The 20,967-nt window shown below is 40.0% G+C and overlaps 1 protein-coding gene across 3 annotated transcripts in view; it reads right to left on the bottom strand.

The window, feature by feature from the left end:
- Nucleotides 1–2,837: 2,837 nt before the first annotated feature.
- Nucleotides 2,838–20,967, bottom strand: part of LOC122664660 — a 41,934-nt gene continuing 23,804 nt past the window's right edge. The window contains exons 2-4 of one of the 3 annotated variants that reach the window (XM_043860585.1): nt 7,871–8,310; nt 2,994–4,475; nt 2,838–2,961 (exon numbers count right to left, since the gene is read on the bottom strand). In XM_043860585.1, the coding sequence (XP_043716520.1) occupies nt 2,907–2,961; nt 2,994–4,475; nt 7,871–8,310 (1,977 nt within the window). In that variant the 3' untranslated portion in view covers nt 2,838–2,906. Of the gene's footprint in view, nt 4,476–7,870; nt 8,311–20,967 lie in introns of all 3 variants that reach the window. The other 2 variants (XM_043860584.1, XM_043860586.1) reach the window with 2 other exon arrangements.

Below are 20,967 nucleotides of genomic sequence, written 5' to 3'. Positions count from 1 at the left end.
GTGGTGCTTGTTGGAGCAGGTCGCTGACTATTGGCGTTAGCGGCTAGCACTAGCTGCTGGTACAGTCACTTGCGGCTGACAATGTCTTTATTGAATTAATCAGTAATCAATTAATGCTTTTGTCTTTACACTTTTGTTTTTATTGAATCAATCAATAAACAAAAGCAATCAATTAATGTTTTTTGTCTTTATTGAATCAATCAAAACAAAGGAATCAAGAGCTTTACAAAAGCCTCTTGAAAACGAAATTCTGCCAATGTCAACTCAAAGCCTGTTGTTCTTTTTGATTTTTTTTTTTTTTTTTTTTTTTTTTTTTGTAATAATCAATCAAATTCAAAGCCTTGCACGGACCGAGCCTTGACAAAGACAAAAAGTTAAAAAACCTGCAGATGTGTTTGATAGAAGCGGTGATTCGAAAAACCAGAGACGCACGATCGTAAGAATCAAACAATGCAATTCTATAGATGTGTTTCAAAAGCCGAAGCCGAAGCCAATCTCTCAAAAGAAAAAAAACCTACAGAATCGTGACATACGATCAACCACAAATTTGATTCCAAAATCCAAAAATCCAAAGCTGACCTTGATCGCAGAAAAACGAAAATAATAATGCTTTAAGATTGTTAGGGTTTAGGGTTTAAACACAAGGTTGCTTAAAGCATTACACCTTGAGTATCTATTTTGGAATACCCAGACTGCTGCCTCCAGCTAGTATTTATAGGAAACTAGGATTTATGTCAGATGGGTTAATTACTAGATTGTCCCTCACAGCCTGAGTATTAATACAAGTAGAATTATATTAGAACATATGAAAAAATATTACATAAATACCCTTACACTTTTCGAGAAAGAGCTACCTCCTAGAAAGATGGATTGGGGAAGGAGATGGAACAGAGAATTTGCGATAAAAATTCTTCCTGCCTCAAACGGCTAGGGTTATCTTTATATTTATTCTCCTTCTCTTTGTACATGCTTTGTAACATATTCTCTCTCTCTCTCTCACTTTTGCAGATTCCTTACAGGTGTCCAGGCTCTATTGCCTTGCTTCTAACGGTCATCATCATGGCTCATGTGCTAGTCACGTTCCTGGGATCACCACAAACATAATCTGCCAGGTAACGTGGTCCGGTCCAATGCCTGGTGTGTGTTTTGGGTGCCACAATCGCATCAACTGCATGATCAGCAATTCCGGCTAGCTGTATCAACAGCCTTCTTCAAAGATATGGAACTTTGTCGCTCCCATCTTCGTCCATTCATTCACTAAGAATTGACGAAGGAGATCTTTATCAGGGGAACAATTGCCACTTTGCCAATGACGTACCCAGAAAGAGTTGCAATACCTGGTGAATATGGATCATGGATTGTCATCGAGGGCCCTTTAAAAGGTCCTATCTTTGCTTCATCTGTAGAAGGGTACTTACCCTTTAACTTTTCTCCCATTTTTCTGCTGGAGATTAAAATTCTTTAACAAACACACTTCGGGGCAGAGAGGCCGCCAATCTTCAGTCTTGAGTCGACTGCTTCCAAGGAAGAAGGAAGTAGTAGTAAAATCAAAGTTACCCAGAGAAATAAGAGAAATAACAAACCCCAGAGGAAAGAGAGAGACTGAGTGCTAAGAAACAGGGAATAAAAGGGATTGCTTGACTTTAAAAAGGAGGTCAACTACGATTAAGCGAAGGGGAAATAAATATTAAAAGAAAAACATAAGAAGATTAGTGAGGGAAAGGAATATAAGAATTGGAAGGTGAAAAAGGGGGATAGTAGATATCGAGACAAGGAAGAAACGAGAGGGCAGGGGAAGGAGAAGGATTGAGAAAATTAGATAAGAGTGAATGGGTCATACTACTGTTGAGCAGGTGCAACTTAGGAGGGAAGGATGACTGTTCAGTCAGGCCAGCTTAGAAGGAGAAGAAAGAAGAAAAACAGGGGAGAGAGGGATTCATGCTTCTCTTTCTCTTACAAGGGATGCAATTGGTTTGTCTTTCTTGTTATTTTTTGTTTATTTCCTTCTTACCATTGAATACCCTATTCTGGGCGGTAATTTATATAGCCCAAAGAATCAAATCGGAGATCATTCTGATTGGGATTAGAACTTGCATTTAGGGAGCAGAATTCTCACCCTTCATGGTTTAGTGTTGATTTGGGAAAGAAGATGAGTGATGAGAGAAATTCTTCATCTACTATTAAAATATATATGGACTTTGGACCAATTTCTCTTAAAAAAAAAAAAAAAAAAACCCCTAATTTCAATTCTGAATTTCCATGATTTGAACCCATTTGTTTAAAAATGTTATAAAAGATATTTACACATAGGTAGTACAACATTGATCAAAATGGTTCGGTAATGAATTTTTTTTTTTTTTTTTTTAAATAGACCAAAAACAAAAACAAAAAATGATACCCAAAAGACCCTAAATCTGTAAACTTTGTTACAGTGCGCCGCGCCACACTATCCTAGCTCACTGTTTGGTGGAAAGCCGTGTGGACAAACTAAACCATAGCTTGACATACTCAGATATTTGTAGTTTATTTATCTAGTTAATGCTATCTTTACTTTCATTAAAAATAAATAAATAAATAAAGGGAAACACAAGAACAACGATCTGGAAGTTGCATATAACGAAAATGAATGAGATACTCATCCTATCTGTGCCTTATAATCTAATATGAACAAATAACTTTCAAACTCGGTTACTGTTCCGATTGCCATTGCAATTAAAAGAATCAAAAGAAACAGCATTTATTGAATTTCAGATACATAAACCCAATACAAGGTGAAGACCCTGCTGATCCTGAAATATTTACACCATGTTTATTCTCGCAGGAGAAAAAAAAACTACAAACACGAGAAGCATAGAACTTACAGCTGCATGGATCAACAGAGGTGAGAGCTTTGCCAAGAACACAACTTATGTAGTAAATATGAAATTGATAAAAGTGAGACAAAAAATAATTCCCTTTTTTTTTTTTGGTAAGTAAAAATAATTCCCTTTTACAACAGAAATAAAGCTTCCAAGTATTCGTCTATATAAGCCAGGCATGGCCAATGGTCGGTCCTAATTCGAACCAATGTTGTAATATCGCATACCTCCATCTGAAAAAGAAGATGGTACCTTGGTGGGAGAAATATTAGAACAAGAAAGCACCCCATGTTTCTCTTAGTGACGTCAATATTGATCTCTTTGTCATTTGCATCAATGTACTCAAGTTGAAGTGGCTCTCCATCAAAATCATTTAAGGAGGTAGAAACATCAAGGGCAATATTCAAGGCTACATCCTTCCAGACAATGTTCTGGATGACCCCTCTTCCCTTCACTCTGTTAACAAGAGGTTCACCAATCACACTAACAACGTAGGGTGTCAAGTACTGCTCAACAACCCCAATCAAAGCTTCGGAAGGGACTTCCAGTAGCTTGACTGATCGGGTTCCACTAATAGCTGCAACTCCTATGCGTCCTTTCAATGGAAATATCTCCCGTCCAGTTTTTGAGGAACTACTGCAAGCCTCCCATAATGCATGGAACAAATCTGAGTAGTATGCAGGGATTGCATCTTCTGTAATGTCAGATGGAACACTAGCCTTGAGGAACATGTCTTCAATGCCAACCATGATACCCCGAAGCTGCCCATGAATGATCTGACCATTTTCAGTGTTAGCCTCAATGGAAACATCAACCAAACCAGGCATTGGTTCTCTTGGCTCCAGTTCAATCATCAGTGGGGCTCTGAAGATTTCCTGTTCCACAGACCCATTTTCTGCAGGTACTTTATCAAGACAATCCTTCGAGGCAGAAGCATAATCATTTCTGCAAGGTTTACCAAGTAGAAAAGGTATGTGGAGTGATGGAATAGACCCATATGGTGATGAGGACGAAAAATTAAGGACTGTTGCATACATAGCAGGCAGTGCATCTGATCCATCCAAATTATTACCAGGTAAATCAACTCCCCAAATGCGACTGAAGGGCTCAGATTCAAATCTAAGAGTACAGGGTATTCGAATCTTCAGTCCCGGCATGTGTCTGAAATCAGGAATGCATAAGAAGTGCTTCCGCAGTATCGCTAAAATCTCTGAAACCTTTGAATCCATCACACGTAGTGGCTCTTGTGGTTGATCAATTCTCTCTGTTTCGGAGATAATTTGGATATCAGAACTGCCATCAACATCCCTTTGCACATCTACAGGGTCTTCACTGTCTTTGATTCCCTCTAAATACCCAGGGTATTCACTTCCAATGCCCACAGTAAATAGAGAAAAGGACCATGATTGTTTAACAAGAAGTGGTACCACCCGCTCAATGTGAACATAGGAAGAGATATTTCTGCACTTCTTAAGATCATGAGAAAGCCGAGGAGACTGTGCATGGAAGAATGAGCTACTTGGCGGAGATGGGGAAATACCAGGAAGCTCTTCCCCAAGGCTTAGTATGTGCCTGAGCTTCTTTCCCGGTATGCATACCAGCATCCGCAAGTAGATCCTGTAAAATTTAACAGTCGAATGAGAGAAATAATGAGGTAACACAGAACGGTCCAATATCTTTAGATTTTTTAGTCATTTTATGTTCCTCTGCCTCCATAATGCAGATACATCACCAAAAGAGGCTTAAGTTGATGGGAATAAGTCTAGGGTTAGGTTATATACATGTTGGGTCTTTGGTCCCCATGGGTTTTCAATGTAATAGGTCACTCTTATGGACCTAAAGTAGAGGTACATAGGCAGGATTAACTCTACTTAGTTTATTTCATGTTTTAGTGTTTTAAATTGAACCGGTCCAAAGCTGGTTGAATCAGTGGTTCAATTTAAGTAGTCTTTTTTTTTGTTTAATTTGTTTTAAGTTGTCATGTGACCACTTAAAGAAGTCACCTGACTTATTATAGGCTCTTAATAAATTGGGCCAGAGGTGGATATTCTCTTCTAGGCTGAATATGATTCCTAGGACTGTTATGAATTGGCCCTTTGGCCATTATAAATAAAGGCAAACTGTGGGGCTCCTTTTTACCTCACTGTTTTAGAAAATTCTGCTCGAGCTGCTCTGCAACTTTGTTCTCTCCCTTGGAGGTTGTTATTGTGTTGGATCAAGGCTGGTGGGATTGGTGTTTGATCCAATCGACACCTTGTAGTGTGAAGCCCGGGTGGTTCGTTGGTGGGATTGGTGTTTGATCCAATCGACACCTTGCGGTGTGAAGCCCGACTAGTTCTCTTTAAGTTCTACTTTCTAGTTTCAGTCAAAGATTTGATTTTTATTCAAGTTCCTCCATCAAAAAGTTGCTGCCAATAACTTTCTGCCATTACAAGTCAGTCAGTCTGAAACATTCCCCATCCCCCAATTCTTCTTCTAATCCTCTACAGCCCCAACCCTAGCTTTCCTCTTTATTTATTTTCAATATCCCAGTAACCATAATTCTGTCCAGACCAAACCCACCATCATAATCTGTCCAAAATTGGATCAATTACTCCCTTACCCCTTTGGAATACTCGATCCAAAACCCAGCCACCCTCTCTGATGCAGAGCTACAGCCCTACATCCGCAAGAGGAAGAAGAATAATAAGCTGTTGTCCAAGTGATATAGTTAGTAGTGGTGGATCCATACTTAGTTTTTTTTTTAAGTGTTTTGTTTAAGTTTTAAGTTGAACCGGTCCAACCTGGTTCAACCTTTGGTTCAGTTTAAGTGACTTAAGTGTTAATGATGTAATTTTCTGTTTTTTTGGGTCCACACCACACTCCCACGATTTAGAGAGGAGTGTGGATTAGAATAGGTCGGCCATCATCATTAAATTTTCTATTTAATGATGAAATTGACTCCTAGGCTGAATATGTCTCTTAGGCTTTAAGCCCTATTTAAATTAATGCTAATCATGGAGGAGCTCATTTCCCCACTTTTCTGAAATTAAATTGCTTTGCAAGCTGCTGCTTCTCTTCTCCTTGTGAGATTGCTTTGTGTTTGATCAAGGCAAGGTGGGATTGGTGTTTGATCCAATCGACACCTTGCGGTGCGAAGCCTGGGTGATTCGACAAGCTTCTTCAAGTGCTCTTCTTTAAGTTCTAGTTGTTGCCATCATCCCCCCTGCATCTCCAAGTAAGTTTGAAGCCCCCCATCCCCAATACTCTACTTCTAAACCCTCATCAACTCATCCCTAACCTCCCCCTTTTATTTCCCTCGATTTCCTTAACTAATTCATTCACATTCACTCACAGACCTATTCCACCATCAACATCCTTCCAAAATTTAACCACAGTACCCCCACAGCCTCCCTACCACTCGACCTTAGCTTCAGCCCCATTCTCCCTTCGAAACTCTAATTCCCCCCTCATCCCTATTAGTGACCCAAAACCCTAAAATCCTACGCAACCACATCCAGCCATCACTAAGCCCCCAAACCTTGGCCGAGTGACTCTCCCAACCCCTGGAGAACTCGATCTTAACCCCCTGCCCAAAATCCAATCCCCTCACTCTCATCTTTTCAAAAACCCGAAACCCTAATTTTCTGATTTTGAAATTCTTATTCAAACTTCACTATATCTAGTTTTTTAGACTCCTCTAAACCTGCCCAGATTTACCATATAAGATTCATCCCCCCCCCCATTACCCTAACCCTAACCCTAACCCTAATTTGGACTAAAATCCCAATTTCTGTCCAATCGGACTGCCTGTTCATAGAAGATCCTGTTGCTTGGCTCCTAGCTGGTCTCCTTGCCACCTAGGACTATATTACTCTCCCATTAAAACCCGAACATCCCACCTTCTCAAATCAAAACCCAAAAACCCTAGTTTCTGCCCAGCACATCCTAACCATTAGAACCTCACTCAACGCTGGCCGAGTGCTCTATTCCCATACGGAATACTCAAGCCAAACCTGGTTTCAATCCCCTCACTCTAAACCCTAGATTCCCTCAATTTCCACTTTTCAAAAACCCGAAACCCTAAACCTAGTTTGCTGCCCCTTCAAGTTTACACACTTCCATCCATCAAAACATCTCAGAATCTTCACTGATAGACTCCCCTACACCTACTTGACATAACCAACATATCAAACCCTAACCCTACCCAAACCCTGACACCCTAATTTGACCAAAAACACTATTTTGACCAACCGATTCACCTATTCAGATCAGATCCTGGTTGATTGGCTTCGAGTTGGTCTCCTACCAATCTAGAACTACATTACTTCATCTTCTTCCTTTTTCCCTTTCCTAGTTCTTTAACCTGCTCTGAGGGAGCACACAAAGATCCAGGCCTCAAAAGTGAGAAGAATGAGAAACCAACATTCTAATCACCTAAAAGTGGCAACTGATGCTCTAACATTTGTAACCTGCAGGAAACCATCTGTTTCTTCCCTGCCTTTCCCTAATTTTGTCAATTTCAGCTTAGTTAATTTAACAATTAGTTCAGGGTAAGGCTGGACATTTTGCTCACCAAGAACCTCCCTAACCAGAGAAAAAACTGACATCACCCAACATTTGACTACAGAACCAGCAAACTGGAGCTTTTTCATAGTTCGAACAAGTATATCGAAGAGGGTGGACCTTGGTGCAACGGTAAGGTTGCTCCATTGTGACCAAGTGCTCACTGGTTTGAGTCTCTAGAAACAGCCTCTCTGCGAAGCGGGGTTAAAGCCTGCGTACATTATGACCCTCCACAGACCCCGCAGTGGCATGAGCCTCGTGCACTGGGTACGCCCTTTGAACAAGTATATAGAAACCCCAATAAGTGGACCAGTATGTGCCAGTTACAGCATGTTACAATCACACCCAACTTCAGCCTAACCTACTGCAACACCTAAAATGAAAAACGCCTTATGAAGAACAAAATGAAGACCTGATGCAGTACAGTAAAAATTTATGAAACTGAAAGAAACACCACCTTCGTATACCTTGCATTATCACGAACCTCCAAGTCAGGAAAGCACAGGCAAGTGAATGCCAAGACACGGGAGAGTGCAAGGAAGACTCTAGAGCTATGATGGTGCATGAGCATTGTTCGGCAAATGCAAAGAACTTTACTTCCCAGAGACCAAGAATTTAATCCTGTTTCTGGACTATGTTTCTCCACAAGGGAAACAACAAAAGCGGTGAGCAACTCCAACAACCCATGAGGAGGTATGGTAGCATTCTCAGCAATCCTCTCGAAGACCGGAAAGTAAGAAGCCAAATAGTAGTACTTGATGACCTTTGGAAGCAATTGTTCATCAAATGTCTGAAGCAATCGCTCTCCCAACCAATGGTGTGAGTGACAGGCCAACAAACGGTCAATGAAAGCAACAATCACCGAAACTAATCTCCGGAACTCCAATGCCATGTTCACTAACATTCTCTGCACAACAGAAATTGATAATAGACTAATTAACAGTTAAACCTCTCTTTGCAACTTATAGAAGGAACATATACTAAAGAAGTAAGCATGATTCCACAGCTTGTGAAGTTAACTGCAAATATAAAATTGCACAACGCGCATATAATGAAGTATGCTTTCAAACCTTTTGAAGTCAATAGAACTGAAATCAAAGTTACTCACCATGTAGACCATAAGTATATTTTTAAAAACAGTATATAGACAAGTAGGTAGAACATACAGCTCAATGGCTTCCATTAAGGATGTTGAAGTACTGTTCACGTGACACTGTTCACGTGAACAGTGTCACGTGAACTCCTAGTTCTATTAGGATTTGATCTATTTCTATTTTCTGTTTTATATTTGTGGATCCTATTGTAATTAGGAATCCTTCTTGTAATCTGAATATTTTAGTAATATAAATAAGAGAATGAGAAGGGGGACTGAGTACTCCATTCTCACAACCACAGTCCCTTCTCCTTCTCTCAATCACTTCTTCTCCTTCTTTTTCTCTTTTCTCATTCTTGGTTTTGGTTCTTTAGCTTTATATTTTGTTACAGAGTATCAGAGCATAACCATTAGGTTGTTGTCTCCTCCGATTCTGGTTTGAGAGTCTTCTCAAAGTTTTAATTTCTTCTACAGGTGCAGCTCCCTCTGCTGCATATATGGATTAAGCCCTAGATAGAGTTTTCAATTGAAAACTAAGGGTTTATTTTTACAACTGCTTACTTGAAGAGTCTGATCGATTGAAGAACTTCAAGTTTTTTTTTTTTTTTTTTAACCCGAACTTCTTTGGGACCCGGGTCAGCCCCTAAATTTTATTAAGTCAAAAAAGAATAACGAATACAAGGGGGGACATACCGCCTTACCCCAACCCAAGTTGGAGCTGCTCAATTACATTACTAAGGATTGATTGTAGATTTAACAATTCTATTTGCCAAAATTTCTCTTCTCTATCCCCTGCAGTTCTCTGTTAAGAGTTTATTTTCAGGTGATTGTGTCTTCAATTGATCCATTTCTGGTTCCCTTCTTCAGCTACAACATTCGATTGTTATTTTACTTGGTTGAAGTGTGGGTTCCTCAAAAAACTAACTCTGCCGATTGTCCTGCTGCTATTATTGCCTTTAAATCATACCCTTGCCTGCCTACTACTACCGATCGGTTTTTCTGCTACTGTTTTGGGTTTTTCAAACCCTAATTTACTAATACTGCTAGAAATTGTGGTTTGTTGAAACCCTAATTCTGCCGATAGCTTTATCCTGCCCTAATCTGGGTTTGTTAAGAAGCCGATTGTCAGTTTATTACTTCTGCCACTGCTATCAAGTGTTATACTGCTGCTGCTGCTGTTTTGGGTCCTGTATTACCCTAACCTGGTTCTACTTACATTACTACTGCTGCTATTTCTGCAAGATGGCTGATCCTAAACTACCATTGGACAATGTACAAGTTCAAATTACTACTATCAAGCTCTCCGGAGTCCCAACTATCTTTTATGGGCCTAGGCCGTACATGCATATATTCATGCAAAAGGAAAAATAAAATATATCACTGATGATCCTCCTACTGCTGATCCAAAGGATCCTGCTTCAGTTTCAGCTCATGAAGAGTAGATGCGTGAGAACTCTATTATTAAAATCTGGCTATGGAATAGTGTTGAGCCTGCTATTGCATCCAATGTGATGTTTCACACTCATGCCAAGGATGTCTGGAATGATTTACGTGAAAGTTTTTCTCAAAAAAGGAATATTTCACGTATGTATGATCTCTATGAGAAGATATTTACTTTTCAACAGGGGGATAAAACCTTAAGTGAATACTTTGCTAGCCATAAGGGTATGACTGAAGAACTTCAGACCCATCAGCCCCTCACTACCAATGTGGATCAGTTAAAACAACAAAGGGATGAGTTTCATGTTGCTAAATTTCTGGCTGGATTGCACCCTGATTACCAATCAGTGAAAGGTGAACTACTTACGGGGAGAAAGTTCCATCTCTTAATGAAGTATTTTCATGTATCAATAGACTGGCCAATCCATCTAAACCTTATACTGCTCCCAAGGAAAGTTCTGCCTTTGTTGCTAACCGTGGTCGCGGACGTGGATGTGGCCGTGGCCAATCCAGGGGTCGTGGCTGTTGTACTAGTGGACGGGGTACTAGTTTCCAATCTTTTAATAAATCTTCCCGCCAATGCTCTTATTGTGGCAAACCAAATCATACAGTAGATACTTGTTGGGCTAAACATGGCAAGCCCGACTGGGCACATGAACTGGCCAATACAGCCATGACTAACAACCATTCAGAGAAACCTACCAGTGATATAAATCAGAGTTCCACATCAAGTACTCCATCCACTGTGTCACGTGATGATTACAATCAGCTGGTCAAACGTCTTCAATAACTTAAAGCTGCCTTTGCCTCAACTTTCACAGCCACTTTAGCCTATAATGGTAACTCGGTTTTTGATCCTTCCTCTACCTCCTGGCTTATTGACTCTGGTGCTTCATCTCATATGACTGGTAAGTCTAGTTTGTTTTCTTCTCTAAATCAAGTCCAAACCTCATCTAATGTTATCCTTGCTGATGGGTCGACTACTAAGGTTACTGGTCATGGAACTGTTTCTCCCACTTCTTCCTTGACTTTTTCCTCTGTCCTTCATGTTCCTAAATTACCTTTAAATCTTATATATGTCAGTCAACTTACAAAATCTCTTAAACTGTGTTGTGACCTTTTATCCTTCTTATTGTGTGTTTTAGAACCTTCAGACAAGGAAGACGATTGGTGAAGGGCTTGAGCGTGATGGTCTGTATTACTTGGATGTCACTGGCCCTTCTACTGCAGCCACATCTACTACTATACCTACTCCCACGCAATGGCATTTACGCCTTGGTCACCCATCTCTTTCTAAACTACAGTTAATGGTTCCTAGTTGCAAGTCCATGTCTCCTCTTGAGTGTGAAGCTTGTGAACTGGGCAAACATCACCGTGCCTCTTTTCCTGCTCGCATTACACCTAGAAGTTCTTCCTTATTTTCTTTAGTGCATTCTGACATTTGGGGTGTCTGTAATACTGTAATTGATTAGGTTTTTCTTATTTTGTTAGTTTTGTGGACGATTATTCTTGTTCCATTTGGGTTTATTTGTTGAAAGACCGGACTCAATTTCTTACTGTATTTAAAAAATTTTATCAAGAAATGAAAACTCAGTTTGACAAGTCGATTAAAATTTTTTGTTTTGACAATGCCCTTGAATACATTCAAACTGAGACTTCTGCTTTTAGTCTCACTCATGGTATTATTCACCAAACTAGTTGTTCGTACACCCCCCCCCCAACAAAATGGAGTGGTTGAACGCAAAAATAGACTTGAGGTCGCCCGGTATATTATGCTTCACATGAATGTCCCCAAGCTGTTTTGGTGTGATGCTGTCTTCACTGCCTGTTATATTATAAATCGTATGCCATCATCCGTGTTAAATAATAAAATTCCTTTCTCTTTTATACCCAAATCATTCCTTATTCACATCTCCACAACGTGTGTTTGGCTGTCTGCTTCATTCACATCCTTCATCCTGTCATTGATAAGTTGTCACCTAGGTCTATCAAATGTATTTTTCTTGGTTATTCTCGGATCCAAAAAGGTTACAAATGTTTTAACTCTATCTCTAATAAACAATTTATTAGCGTTGATGTTACCTTTTTTGAAACTACCCCTTATTTTACTTCACCTACACCGTCTCCTGTATCCACTGAAGAACTTCTAGGTCCTCCCATACCTATGCCCATACCTATCTCTCCATCTGTTAAGGTCTATCAACGTCTATGTCGTCGCCCACGCATTTTACCCTCTACTACAACCACCTCCATTGCCCCTAGTCCATTACCCTCTGCTCCTAGTGTTCCAGAGCTGCCATCCACTGATGCAGATGTCGCTCCTTCTGCCCCACCATCTGATTCTGATGCTAAGAGTCCCCTTGTTGGAATATGGGTATTTGGGTATTAAGTGTGACATGGGTCGATCCATGATATAAGATCGACCCATGGGGTGTTATTTCTATTTTAGTTATTTTCCCTTTCCTAGTTCTATTCTAGCTCTATTTAACTAGTTAGAATTAGAGTTATATTTGGGCTGTGACACTGTTCACGTGAACAGTGTCGTGAACAGTGTTTCCATTTGTAATCTCTTTTATCATTATTATTATAAAAAGAGAGCTTGACTGATCTCATTGATCAATCAAGCCATTCACTTATTTCTACATGGTATCAAAGCCTAAACTCGATATCTGAGAAATTAATTCTGCTCTCCTCCATTGTTTCCCTCCATAATTGATCTCTCCTGGATCAACTAACCCATTACCCTAAAACCCTAAATCAACCGAGACCCTCCTTCTCTCTTCCCTTCTCTCGTTTCCATTATTTCATGGGGGCAGTACTTTAAGGTGATCTAAATATGATCTAGTACTTGCCCTAGAGTTTACCTCCTTTACTTTATCCTATTTTATGATCTCCATGCACAGTGAGATCCATGTTTGAAGATTGAAGAACTGCAGATTTTATTTTAGAAGACCTGCAGATTTTTTTCTCGAAGATTAAAGACCTGCAGATTTATTTCTCTTGAAGACCTGCAGTATTTTTTCTCCATGTTTGAAGACTGAAGCATTGCAGAATTTTATTTAGAAGACCTGCAGATGTTTTAAGACCTGAAAATTTTTTTTCTCTCGAGACTTGTAGATTTTTTCCTCGAGACCTGCAGAATTTTTTTCGAGACCTGCAAATCCATATTGTGCGAAGATCTGCAGACTCCTTTCCTCCTTTTTTTGAAGACCTGCAGTTGTTTTAAAACACCTGCAGCAGTTTTTTTATTGAAGACCTGCAGATTTTTTTGCAGGAGTGCAGTATTTTTTTGAAGACCTGCAGATTTTCTGTATACAGATCTGCAGCTTCTCTTTGTTTGACAACACTGTAGTTGTTTATTTATACAACCTGCAGAGTTTATTTTGAAGCACTGCTGCCTATTTACCTATTGCAGAATATTCTGCAATTTCCTGCACTTCTCGGTTACTGAAGTTCTATTAGTATGCATGATTCAGCTGCATCCACTACTACCACCAACATTGGCCAATCTTCTACACAAGGGACCCATCATGATTATCCCTCTTTTCCAGTCAGCCCGATAAAGCTCGATGGCACTAATTATTTACTTTGGTCTACACAAATGTTTCTTTCTATTGATTCAAGGGGCTATAAGGGATATATATATACATGGTACAACTGTCAAACCAAGTGAAGCTGGTACATTACAAGACAAGTGGAGTTCCAGCAACTCTCTTGTTATGGCTTTTCTTCTCAGTGCAATGACTCCATCCATTGCCCGTGGCTATACACTACTTGATTCAGCGGCAAAAATTTGGAAAGCTGCTAAAGGTACCTATTCTCAGGTAGGGAATGATGCACAAGTTTATGATATTCAACGAAAAATCCATGCAACCAAACAGGGTGAACTTACTTTATCTGAATACTACTGTGAACTCCGTAGCCTGTGGCAAGAGCTTGACTATTATGATAACTTTCAGCTTGATTGTCCTTCTGATATTACCAAATTTCAGCTTAGGGAGGATAAATTCAGAGTATACACTTTCTTGACTAGCCTTAATGTGGAATATGATCAGCTTCGGTCTCAAGTTCTGAGTCGTTCACCTTTTCCCACTTTGGAGCAAGCCTACTCTATGATACAATTGGAAGATACTCGTCGTTCCACCATGTTACCAACTACACAGCCAGAGAGATCTGCTTTAATTTCTTCTAGAGGTAGCTCTTCTAGTACTAGTACATGTTCCTCGTCTGAGAAGGAACCTCTTAAATGTACTCATCGTGGAAAGGAACGACATACTGTGGATTTTTGCTGGAAGTTACATGGCCGGCCATCTGACTCTTCTGATGGTTGTAGTGGTGGTCGTGGTCGAGGCCGTGGCCGTGGTCGTGGTGGCACACAGGCCCATCTTTCTGAAGCTACTGAAACAGCCCCTACTACCACACTTTCTACAGAGGAACTTGCTGCCTTTCGTCGTATGATGACTACCTTCGCCTCTTCATCTGCACCTGCCTCTACCTCGACTGTGGTTCCCTCTTCTGAATCGAACCTTGTTTTCTCCAAACTAGGTATTTCTTTTGCTGGTCATTGTGCTTTGGCATTATCTCATCCTTAGATAATCGATTCCGGAGCCACTGACCACATGACTGGTCAATCCAATTTATTTTTTCGTTATTCTCCCTGTTCAGGCAAAGATAAAATTAAAATAGCCGATGGTTCTCTTTCCTTTGTCTCAGGGAAGGGAGCCATCCATTGTTCTCCTTCTTTATCTTTGTCCTCTGTTTTACATGTTCCTAAGTTAACTTCTAATTTGCTTTCTATCAGTAGTTTGACATCTGATCTCAATTGCAAAGCTATTTTTTATCCTTCACATTGTCTTTCAGGACTTGGGGACAGGGAGAACGATTGGAACTGGTAAAATGCGTGGTGGTCTCTACTTGCTTGACGATGATCTTATCTCTAATGCTGTTACTATGTCTAGCCAGGCTCTTACTGCTACTTCTGCTGAACATCATTTATTTGAATTGCACCGATGGCATCGTCGACTGGGCCATCCACCTTTAGGAACCTCAGCTAAGATTTTTCCTGTTTTATTTTAGCATTGTAACCCTCACTCTTTATTATGCGAGGCTTGTGTTTTTGCAAAACAAACTCGTTCTGTTTATTCTAGTTCAAATAAAAGATGTTCTAAGCCTTTTTCTATGATTCATTCTGATGTCTGGGGTCCCTCACGTACCTCTTCTATTTCTGGCTTTAAGTGGTTTGTCACCTTTATTGATTGCCACACACGCACCACTTGGGTTTACTTAATGCGACACAAGAGTGAAGTTTTTTCCTGTTTTAAAGTCTTTTATAGCATGGTTCAAACTCAGTTTCAAGCTACCATTCAAACTCTCAGGAGTGACAATGGTCATGAATATTTAGATGGAGCCTTTCAATTATTTCTTGCTACTCAGGGTATTATTCATCAAACCAGTTGCGTTGACACTCCACCCCAAAATGGAGTGGCTGAACGCAAAAATAGACATCTTCTTGATGTAGCTCGCTTCATTATGTTTGAAATGCATGTTCCTTCTCATTTCTGGGGAGAGGCTGTTTTAACAGCTGCTTATCTTATCAATAGGATGCCCTCTCGGGTACTTGACTATAAATCTCCTCTTGATCTTTTGAAAGGGTCTTCTTCTTATATTATTCCTCCCAAAATTTTTGGGTGTGTTTGTTTTGTTCGAAACCACTATGCCCATGGCAAACTTGATCCCCGCGGTCTCCGCTGTATTTTCATTGGTTATTCTCCCACCCAAAAGGGGTATAAATGTTATCATCCTACATCTCGTCGTGTTTTTGTTTCCATGGATGTCGTTTTCCATGAGGCCATGGCTTTCTTTCCATCTTCGGCACCTCTTCAGGGGGAGTCCATTCCTACTCTAGAAGAAGTGCCGATTCCCATTCCTCCTCTACATGAACCTATTTATGACTATCATGTACCTTTAGATAATGATGTTCAAGGGGAGCAGCAGGTACAACCAGTGAAAGATTTCACACAAAGCAGTATTATCGAAAGAAAAAAGGGCAACAACAGCCCACCACTGCAGCATTACCAGACCAAGAGTTGTCCTTTGACCCAGGATCGAATGACACCTCCTCTGGTAATATTTCTAATCCTTTAGATGTTGCTACTTCTCCTATTACTTCTGATCCATCACTTGATCTACCCATTGCTCTTAGAAAGGGAAAAAGGTCTTGTACGCAACATCCAATATCACAGGTTGTTTCGTATGAATCTTTATCCCCATCATTTCATGCTTTTGTTTCCTCTTTATCCTCTGTTTCCATACCACAGACTTGGCAGGAGGTATTTACAGATACTAGGTGGAAGGAGGCCATGATCGAAGAAATGCTAGCTCTAAAGAAGAGTGGTACATGGGATCTTGTCACACTTCCACCACAAAAGAAGACTGTTGGCTGCAAGTGGGTCTTTGTAATTAAACAAAAAGCTAATGGAACTGTTGATCGTTTTAAAGCAAGGCTGGTTGCTCGTGGATTTACTCAGACATATAGGATAGATTATTTGGAGACTTTTGCACCTGTTGCCAAAATGAACACTATCAGGGTAATTCTCTCTTGTGCTGTGAACTTAGGATGGAGTCTACAACAGCTTGATGTTAAAAATGCCTTCCTCCATGGTGAATTAGAGGAAGAGGTATATATGGATGTCCCTCCTGGGTTCTCATCTACTGCAACTCATGGCAAGGTTTGTAAACTTAAGCGTGCGTTGTATGGTCTGAAACAATCACCACGTGCATGGTTTGGTCGTTTTCAGACAACGATGTTGACATTTGGTTATAAACAAAGCAATGCAGATCACACTTTATTTGTCAAGACATCGGGCAGCATTATTACTGTCTTCCTAGTATATGTCGATGATATAATTGTAACTGGAAATAACCCTGCTGAAATTTCCAAGTTGAAGAATTATTTGGCCAAGGAATTTGAGATTAAGGATCTAAGCATACTTCGCTATTTTCTAGGGATTGAAGTGGCCCATTCTTCTCAAGGGCTGTTCTTATCTCAACGCAAGTATACTCTAGATCTTCTTTCTGAAACTAGCATGTTAGGTTGTTCTCCTGTGGATACTCCCATTGAGGCAAATGCTCGTTTCCGAGACACTGATGGTGAACCAGTGGACAAAGGGAGATATCAGAGGCTAGTTGGGCGACTAATTTATTTATCTCACACTCGGCCTGATATTGCCTATGCTGTGAGTCTTATCAGTCAATTTATGCATAATCCTCGGTCTAATCATCTGGAAGCAGTATTCAGGATTTTGAGATACTTGAAGTCGGCTCCTGGTAAAGGAGTATTATTCTCTCATCATGATCATCTACAGATTGAGGCCTACACTGACTCAAATTGGGCTGGTTCCCATGATCGAAAATCCACCACAGGTTACTGTACATTTGTGGGTGGAAATTGTGTTACATGGCGCAGCAAGAAGCAAATAGTGGTGGCCCGTTCTAGTGCAGAGGCTGAATTTAGAGCTATGGTTCTTGGTATTTGTGAACTATTGTGGCTCAAGACGTTGTTACAAGATTTGAGTATTCCTATTACTCTGCTTATGCGACTCTACTGTGACAGTAAATCAGCAATAAGCATTGCCCATAATCCAGTGCAGCATGATAGGACGAAACATATTGAAATTGATCGTCATTTTATCAAGGAGAATCTGGATAATGGGACGGTTTGTGTTCCTTATGTGCAATCTGGGGAACAGTTGGCTGATGTGTTCACCAAAGGCTTAAGTGGAAAAAATTTTCAACCTCTAGTGTGCAAGTTGGGCATGACTGTTATCTACGCACCAACTTGAGGGGGAGTGTTGGAATATGGGTATTTGGGTATTACGTGTGACATGGGTCGATCCATGATATAAGATCGACTTATGGGGTGTTATTTCTATTTTAGTTATTTTCCCTTTCCTAGTTCTATTCTAGCTCTATTTAACTAGTTAGAATTAGAGTTATATTTGGGCTGTGACACTGTTCACGTGAACAATGTCGTGAACAGTGTTTCCCTTTGTAATCTCTTTTATTATTATTATTATAAATAGAGAGTTTGACTGATCTCATTGATCAATCAAGCCATTCACTTATTTCTACACCCTTGACTTACCAGACGCCATTCGTAAAGGTACTCGCTCGTGTACTCAAAAATCTCATCAATCTCTCATTGGGTATCCCATTGAAAAATATGTCTCCATTTCTCATCTTCCATCTCACTATCACCCACTTGCTTTTGCTTTGTCTACTAACTTTGTTCCTATAACCTATCATGCGGCTTTATCTCATCCTGGCTGGAAGGCAGCAATGGACACCGAAATGGATGCTTTACATTCTTGCCTTACTTGGGACTCTGGTTTCATTACCCACTGGGAAGGATCTTGTCCATTGTCGTTGGGTTTATACCATCAAATACAATGTTGATGGTTCTATTGATCGTCTTAAGGCTCGCCTGGTTGTCAAGGGCTATACACAAACTTATGGTGTTGATTATTTTGAGACCTTCTCACCTGTTGCTCAGTTGAATTCAGTTCGGGTTTTTATCTCTTTGGTCGTCAACTTAGACTGACCACTTTATCAGATGAATATCAAGAATGCTTTTCTTTATGGTGATCTTCAAGAGGAGGTTTATATGGAGCAACCTCCTGGGTATGTTGCTCAGGGGGAGGATTCTACCAAAGTATGCCGACTTCGTAATGCAAATTCAGGTTCTCACAGTGTTACTCTGACCATTCTGTCTTTGTTTGCCGCCAGGGCTCAATGGTGGTTATAATACTAGTTTATGTGGATGACATTATTATATCTGGTAATGCTGCTTCTAGTATTTCTCAAGTTAAAGCCTATCTTCATCAGCACTTCCAGATGAAAGACTTGGGTATTTTAAAATATTTTCTTGGTATTGAAGTTTTGCGCAACAAGAAAGGTATTAGTTTCTCACAGAGGAAATATGTTCTTGATCTCTTATTTGAACCTGAAATGCTGGCTTCTAAACCAGCTAATACTCCCATGGATCCCCATCACAAACTTGGATCTAGTGAGAGTGAAGACTTTACAGATGTACATCAGTATAGAAGACTTGTTGGCAAACTCATCTATTTGACTGTTACTCTACCAGAAATCTCCTTTGTTGTTGGAGTTATTAGTCAGTTTATGTAATCCCCAAAGAAAATTCATTAGGATGCTGCTTGACATGTTCTACGCTACCTAAAAGGTGCTCCTGGCAAAAGTCTTATTTATCATTCCGATCACAATATTAATCTGGTTGGGTTTTCTAACGCTAATTGAGCTGGTGCTGATGGTGATAGGCGCTCCACGACTGGGTCTTGCACCTTTGTGGGAGGTAACTTAGTCACCTAGAAAAGTAAGAAACAAACCATTGTTGCTAGATCTAGTGTTGAGGCTGAATATCGAGCAATGGCACATACTACAACTGAGTTGATGTGAGTAACATCCTCACTCCAGGAATTGGGATTTCTCATCACTCAGCCTATGCAGATGTTTTGTGATAATCAAGCCGCTATCTATATTTCTAGTAATCCCGTATTTCATGAGAGGACCAAGCACATTGAGGTTGATTGTCACTTTGTTCGAGATGCTGTTATGAAGAAGTTGATTGCTACTCAGTTTGTCTCTACCACCAATCAACTTAGTCATACCGTTGCTTGGACCTGCCTTCCATCAAAGTTGTTCCAAGCTAGGTCTAGGTGATTTGTATGCTCCAGCTTGAGGGGGAGTGTTGAAGTACTGTTCATGTGACACTGTTCACATAAACAGTGACGTGAGCAGTGTTTTTTTTGTGTTTTATAATTAGAGTTATAAACTCCTAGTTCTATTAGGATTTGTTATATTTTTATTTTCTGTTTTATATTAGGTTGAATTTTGATAGCTCAACAACCAAGGCTCAGTTGACGCTGAAACTTTGGTTGAGCGACCCTTGGTTAGGAACAATCGGTGACTGAAAACCGAGAGCGATCTCAGGAAGTTCACAAGGGTGCAATTGAACTAGAGAGGGTGTCAGCCAGAACAGAATATTGGTATTTGAAGGGATATTATGATAATATTCTGGCAGGGATCTGCAGGTACTAATAACAGACAGTAGAATGCGTGATGATCTGACTTGTGAACAGCAGTTAGTCACACAGCAAATATCAGAAGCAGAAAAAAAGATTCAATGTTCACACAACAACAACAAACTCAGCCTTTATCCCAACTTAATGGGGTCGGCTACATGGATCCAAACAAAACAAAGTAAGGAAAATTGATGCCTTACAAAAAAAAAAAAGAAATGAGGAGATGAGAAAAGAGGGATGGGGAATGAGATGAGAAATGAAAATTGGCAAATGACAAATGAAAGAGGAAAGAGGAAAGAGGCACAGCCCAGCAAGTCGGAAGAAACTCAGCTAAATGGGGTCTGCTACATGGATCCTTGCCCTCCAATAGGCTCTATCCAAGGTCATACTTGGAATGAGACCTAGACTATGCATGTCCTTCCTCACAATTTCTCCTATGGTCATTTTAGGCATGCCCCTAGCTCTTTTAGTTCCTGACTTGCTGGGCTATGCCTCAAGTCAGACCAAGACCCGGGGACTTTACCCACAGAAACCAATTGATTGCTATCCTGCAATTCCCCAAAACACTCATTCATTTATTAAAATCACTATGCATTACACAACTTATCAAGTCACATATTTATAGACTTGCCGACTTCTTAATTTCTATTTCTAAGCATAATTCAAAAATTATGAGCTTGTCTAAATTTCTAGACTTGAGAACCAAGGAATCTGAAAAAAGAAACTTTCTAGAGCTTCTAGAGTTTACTAGAATCAAATTCAATAGTTCTTTAACAAAATAGAAACTCAATATAGACTAAATCTAGCTTAAATCTTCAAACAAATCAAATAAAGAAAGTAAAGCTAGCACCTAATCCCCTGTAGAATCGGGTAACTCACACTATGGGCTTATAAAATTGACCCATTTACAATAAAAATCAATTATTTAGAA

This window comes from Telopea speciosissima, chromosome 6 (assembly GCF_018873765.1).
Source record: "Telopea speciosissima isolate NSW1024214 ecotype Mountain lineage chromosome 6, Tspe_v1, whole genome shotgun sequence".
NCBI lineage: Eukaryota > Viridiplantae > Streptophyta > Magnoliopsida > Proteales > Proteaceae > Telopea > Telopea speciosissima.
Note: the sequence above shows the minus strand (reverse complement) of the source record. Positions and strands in the feature narration are given on the sequence as shown.